The sequence below is a fragment of the Dunckerocampus dactyliophorus genome, chromosome 20 (genome assembly GCF_027744805.1).
Source record: "Dunckerocampus dactyliophorus isolate RoL2022-P2 chromosome 20, RoL_Ddac_1.1, whole genome shotgun sequence".
NCBI classification, from domain to species: Eukaryota; Metazoa; Chordata; class Actinopteri; order Syngnathiformes; family Syngnathidae; genus Dunckerocampus; species Dunckerocampus dactyliophorus.
In genome coordinates this window covers 16,667,616-16,673,615 of record NC_072838.1, presented here as the reverse complement: position 1 = coordinate 16,673,615, position 6,000 = coordinate 16,667,616, and the positions used below count along the sequence as shown (strand labels likewise).

Genomic DNA, 6,000 nt, shown 5'->3' with positions numbered 1-6,000 from the left:
GGCTGCGCTTCTTCTTTAGCCACGACTACACAGTAAGTGATGCTGAAGACTAGAAAGCTAAGGGGGGGAAAAAAGCACATTTTCTGTAAAACCAATTCATGCTCTACAAGAAAGTCGAACTTCTCTGGAACTACTACACACACGTCACCTGCAGCAAATACGTAAACATCATGAACGCTAATCATGTAAAATAACATATCAATTCACTACACACTCCACTGGTTTGTTTCATTAAGCCAAAAAATTTAAATATATATATTTGAATATTAAAACACATTGTTATTTATTATTATTAATCATATTAGTCTTTTTATGGCCCATGCACACACTTTATCAAAACATTTGAAAAGTTAATCCAGAAATATATATTTTTTATTATTTAAAAAAGTGGGACAAATAATTTCCCATCAAGGATTGCAATCATCGGTATAATAAATTGAATCAAATTAATTAAAGCACGACTTCATTAGAATATAATTTATAATAATAATAATAATAATTTATAATAATTTATTTATACTTTATTACTAAAATAAGCTATCTACAAACTCTATTACCTTCAAACATTTTTTTTCTTTTACTACCAAAAAGAGGCAAATTGGTAGACACCGAAGACAGGAAGTGAACAGTAACTGCTGTGGCACATGAAAGGCATAGGATTAAATAAGATTTGCTTCTTCCTACTCTTTTTCGGACATGTTTAATAGTGTAACTGTAAACGTGATGTATTCCAATGTAACCTTTGTTATGCATGTTCGCAATAAAACAAACCATCACCAAAAAGGCTGGACATATTTTATGAAACACTAGAATAACATCAGCAATCACGCCCAATTTGAGAGTATAGTACTTGATTGCCATCAAAACTTTACGAAATCTCATCCCTGTCAGTGCCGTCCTGAAGGAAAAAACTGCCTTATAATTCAATCTGGGGGTGTGTATGTCACCATGGTAACATGTTATTCTCATCCAGTCTAACACTTCCACAGTCAACAGAAGCTAACGAACTAAACACACGAATCTGGTGTATTGTAGTCCCCCTTTTCTCCCCCATTTCCTGATTCATCAATGTAATCAAAACAATCCTGACATCATTCCCAGCTGTCGCATTTGTTTTGTAATCAATCACGAAGAACACAAAGCTCACACACCGAGAATGTTAACTCACCAGTGATAAAGTACTTGGTATCTGTTTGCCTACTGAAGCCGCCTGTCTTCCCTGGCCACCATTTTCCTTTTCCGGCCTACATGGTGACCGCCCCTTCATGCCATATAAGGCAAGTGACACCAGGAAGTGACTCACGCAGGTTTTTTTCTGGTTGGATGGCGCATGGGCGTGCACACAAACGCTACCAAACCAGTGTGGGTGACCGCACAGGTTTTTAGTTTTTTTTTTATTATTCATAACTAACGAACATCTTCACACAATATCAAACTATCACAAAAGACAACATACAAGTTTGACAACAACATAAAATACACTCTATAAAACCTTCTATAAAGAAATGTCCCGAAATGGATTGTTTGTTCATATTTATTGTGTTGTTAATTTTAATAGTAAAGTGTAGAGGTGAGGATACTTTAAAGTTTGTATCTATCCGATACTTGGTACGGATACAGGGCCCGTATCGCAGATACCAATTCCGACTTTTTATTTTAAATGTTTCACGATGAATGACTGTGATTTTGCCTTTAATTTGTAGATCACGATTACGATGAGAGTAAAAAATAGTTAACTGAAACAGTCTTTGTATCAAGAAAGCTATTGATATGGTATGTGTCTTTTGTTTCAGACATGCCTAACAAGTTGCATTAAGGAACATCACGTGGTTACGTTTGCATGATTCAACATGTCTGAAAAGGAGTAGGAAGAAGCAGAGCTTATTTATTCCTACCCCTTCTCGGTGTATGTTACCGTTAATTCATTCACACAACAACCTTTACATGGTAACACTTAGCCTTCAAGTCATTTATCTCAATTTTTGTCCATACCATAGTAAGAAGAAACATAGGTTTATGTGCAAAACCACCACAGAAAAACAGGTTATTAAACACTACAGTGAAATAAATTAAAGGTTAAATAATTTATGGTATTTATTTCACAATTAAAGCTTTAGACTCATTGAAACTCAGTAAGCAAATGTAACCTGAAAGCATTAACGCTCCAAAATGGGTTGTTGTTGGGGGGCTCAGCTTCCTCTGTAGGTGCTGTAGGAGAAGCGACTCATCAGCAAAGGGAGGTGGATCTTCTGCTTTGAATCACAGATGGTGAACACCACCTGCACATGTGGATGGATGACAATCTATGTTTTATGTTGGCCACAGTTTGACCCTGGAACAGATTATGTCTGGTGAGGTGCGTCGAGGGTTAGGGGAGCTCACCTCAGCGTAAGGATAGAAGGAGTTCTGACCCAGGCTGTCCCAGTACGAGCCCGTCTCAAAGCGTAACTTGTACATTCCTGGAACAAAGGCTTCCCAGCTGATGAGTCCTGGGCAGCGACCGTCCTCATTGGTCATCCTGACACACACAAAATATGAACATGTCATATACGTGTGTGTGTGTGTGTGTGTGTGTGTAAAATGAGAGATGGAGGGGAGAGAAGTCGGTCATACGAGACACTTAGCATGGTCCAGATCTTCATATCAGAGTCCAGGCGATGCAAACTAAGGGACATCCGGGCTGCGGGGACGCCGTCGCTGGTGTTGAGCACATGCGTGGTGAGCGGGCTGGACTCCATCATCATGACCTCAGTGAGGAAAACAACATGGAGCGTCTTCCCTGGTCTTGATGAGAGTCACGGCGGGACAAAAGAACAAAAGTAACATAGCTAAGGTTCACTTATTTACCAAAAAAACATGTTAACCCTTGACCCTGCCTGCTGTTTTATCTCAGTCCCTCACTCCTAGAGACAAGAGTCAAACTCTCATGTGAATCGATCAATTCACTCAATGACTTTAAGAACACAAATGGTGCACCTTCAGCACCAAATGATAATCATGTTCACTTTTGATTGGCAGGAGAATGTAACGACGACTTGATGACATGCAGACTTCATTCACGATCCTACCTTCAAGTGTCTCCTCACCTCACGCTCGTCTGCCGCTTACAACCCAGCATGCACTACAAACAAACACGCGCTGCCAAAGGTCTTCCTGGCTGGAATAAATCATTACAAAAAAAGTCAACAACATGTGATCACTCGTCCGTGATAAGACGTAATAATCAAGGCAAACATGCTTTTTCATTAAAGTGCTGCCATTTCATTGAGAAGTTGATAGGGGAGGAAATTCTTGTCTATAACTCCAACCCTTTCAAACAAGTTGGTTGTCGTGGAAACGTGCAAGCTGGTTAGCAACATCCATCCATCCGTTTTCTGTTGCGCTTGTCCTCATTAGGGTCATGGGTGAGTTGGAGTCTATCCCAGCTGACTTCACAGGACCTACACACTCACATTCACATCTAAGGACAATTAAATGGAAAATTATGAATAAATTATGTAAATGAAATAATAATTTGAATATATAACACTAATAATAATAATTATCCATCCATCCATCCATTTTCTATACCGCTTCTTCCTCATTAGGGTCGCGGGGGTATGCTGGAGCCTATCCCAGCTGAGCCTCCCACATTCCAGAAACATTAATTCATAAACATTCATAAAACAAACATTAATTGACGACTCTAAATTGTCATGAATGTGAGTGTGATTGTTTGTCTATATGTGCCCTGCGATTGGCTGGCGACCAGTCCAGGGTGTACCTCGCCTCTTGCCCGAAGTCAGGGCAGCATACCCGCAACCCCAGTGAGGATAAGCAGCATAGAAAATGGATGGATGGATGATATACTTGGACACCGTGGACTTGGCTGGCAACCAATGCAGGGTCTACCCCACCTCTCACCCAAAGTCAGCTGGGATAGGCTCCAGCATACCCCCGTGACCCTAATGAGGATTAAACAGCACAGAAAATGAATAATGAATATAATTATTTTATAATATTGTATTAGTATAGTATTAGTATAGTATTAGTATACATTTTATTATAATTATTTAATTTACGTAATTGTCCATATTTTTTGTCCAACTGTCCTTGGATGAGAATGATTGTAACATAATATTTTATAATTATATAATTATACAATTAAAATCATGAATATAATTTCATCATGAAAAAATTTTTGACAATCAACATCAAATGCATGTTTTTGGGATGTGGGAGGAAGTCAGAGTGCCCGCAGAGAACCCACACAAGCACAGGGAGAACATGCAAACTCTGCACAGAGACGTTCCAACAGAGACTCGAACCCTGTGAGGCCAGCAAGCTGACATTTTGCAATATTTATTGCAAAAACTTTACAAAGATCATGTCCAAGTAACAATATGTTTATTATCGACTTTAAAAGCGGTATTAAATATAAATACAGCAGCCGCGAGGCTAGCTTTCACAGCTGCTACCCCCAGTGATGCTTTCAATCAATCTGGTGATCAGTGTGGCGGCCTTCATCACTGATCTGCATTAACCTCATCAGCGGTGACAGACGGCCTGCCCGCATGCATTGCACTTTGGCAAGGCATGTCAGCACTCGTGAGGTCACATGACTCGTGAAAATGACATCGGAACATGGTGGACGTGTGTCTTGTTGGCATGGTTCCCCAGCATCGGTCGCAGTGATTAAGGTCTGCTGTGTTACATCATCAAAGCTCTTCAACAAAGAAGCGTCGTCACTCTGTTGAGTCATGGCCACTCTGATGTCGTCCAATGTGCCCGAGGGCCTCCAGTTGTAGTCTTATTTAGAAATAAAAGGTCAAGTGTGAACATTGGCTCGTCAGCTCTTTGTTTTAGGAGAAACCATCAGCCGCGCCGGAAGGGCCTAGCGAGCACGTGGACCAGCGCCGAGAAGAACCTGCCGATGCTGCGTTCCTTGTGGGCGTCCTCGGTCAGCAGCTGCATGTGCGCGTTGAGCAGCTTGAAGAGGGCGTCATCAAAGTGAGGCTGTTGGGGCGAGTCAAATTCCTTGAGGAGGTCTTTGACCACGGCCTGGATAACGGCGTCGTAGGTGTCCATGTCCTGCAGGGCAGCGGCGAGGGCGGGTTTAATCTCCACAGATGCGCCCTCTGACAGCCGCTTAATGAGTGGCACGATGGCGCCGATCTTGGTGCCTGTGGCTGTCCTGCACCTGCACGACACGCGCATGAGCAGCGTCATGACCACGGCGCTCACCAGGTTCCTGACGTGGGCTCGGTGGATGGTGCTGGCGCAGGCCTCCTCCTCGCCACCTCCTGCTCCGCCTCTGGCCATTGAGGAGATGTAGCGGTCGATGTCGTGGAGCGCTCCTGACACCTCCACTCGGCTCTTGGCGTCCACGCGCAGCACTTTCAGCCACAAGTGCATGTGCTGCACCAGTTTCCTGACCGTGTCCTCTGTGATGGCGTACAGGACTTCCTGTGGGCGGGACAGGCTGCCAATGGCGCATGTGGCTATGAGGTGTGCGTACACAGCGTCAGCGAGGCGGCGAGCGCTCTCGTCGCCGCACGTGTCCTGCTGCCACTCATTGAAGTTCGATGCCAAAGTGTCAAACTCGCTGCCGAGCTCCTCCTCGGAGGCGGCGCGTGATGAGCATGTGGTAGACGTGGGCGTGGGGGAGGCATGGTGGCCGGGCCCTGCGTGCACATGCACCACAAAGGGACACTGCTTGTTTTTGAACGTGCGCCTCAAGCCCGCCAAAGTCTTCTTGAACTGCGAGCGTGCGAAGGCACACAGCGTGCTCCTGGCCACGTGCTCGTCAGCGCCGATGGTGGGCTTGGGGCGAGCCGCAAAGAAGACCTTGACCTTAGCCAAGATGGCGCTCATGTCCACGCGAGTTCTGGACAGCGCTTGCTCGTCATCGCCGTCCTGGATGATGGTGCTGACGATATCTCGTGCAATGATATGCGTGTCCTCTGTACGGCGCTTGGCCTCCTCTTCGGCTTCTTCGCGGCCCTCGTGGGCCCACTTGAG

At 44.2% G+C, this 6,000-nt stretch overlaps 1 protein-coding gene across 1 annotated transcript; it reads right to left on the bottom strand.

Moving 5' to 3' along the window:
* Positions 1-2,130: 2,130 nt before the first annotated feature.
* On the bottom strand, positions 2,131-3,154 carry LOC129172861 (5-hydroxyisourate hydrolase-like). The gene is made up of 4 exons (XM_054763006.1): positions 3,087-3,154; positions 2,614-2,784; positions 2,383-2,518; positions 2,131-2,279 (listed from the first exon to the last, which is right to left on the bottom strand). The coding sequence occupies exons 1-4, from the start codon at positions 3,116-3,118 to the stop codon at positions 2,190-2,192; spliced, it is 429 nt and encodes a 142-aa protein (XP_054618981.1). The 5' UTR covers positions 3,119-3,154; the 3' UTR covers positions 2,131-2,189.
* Between the last annotated feature and the right edge of the window lie 2,846 nt (positions 3,155-6,000).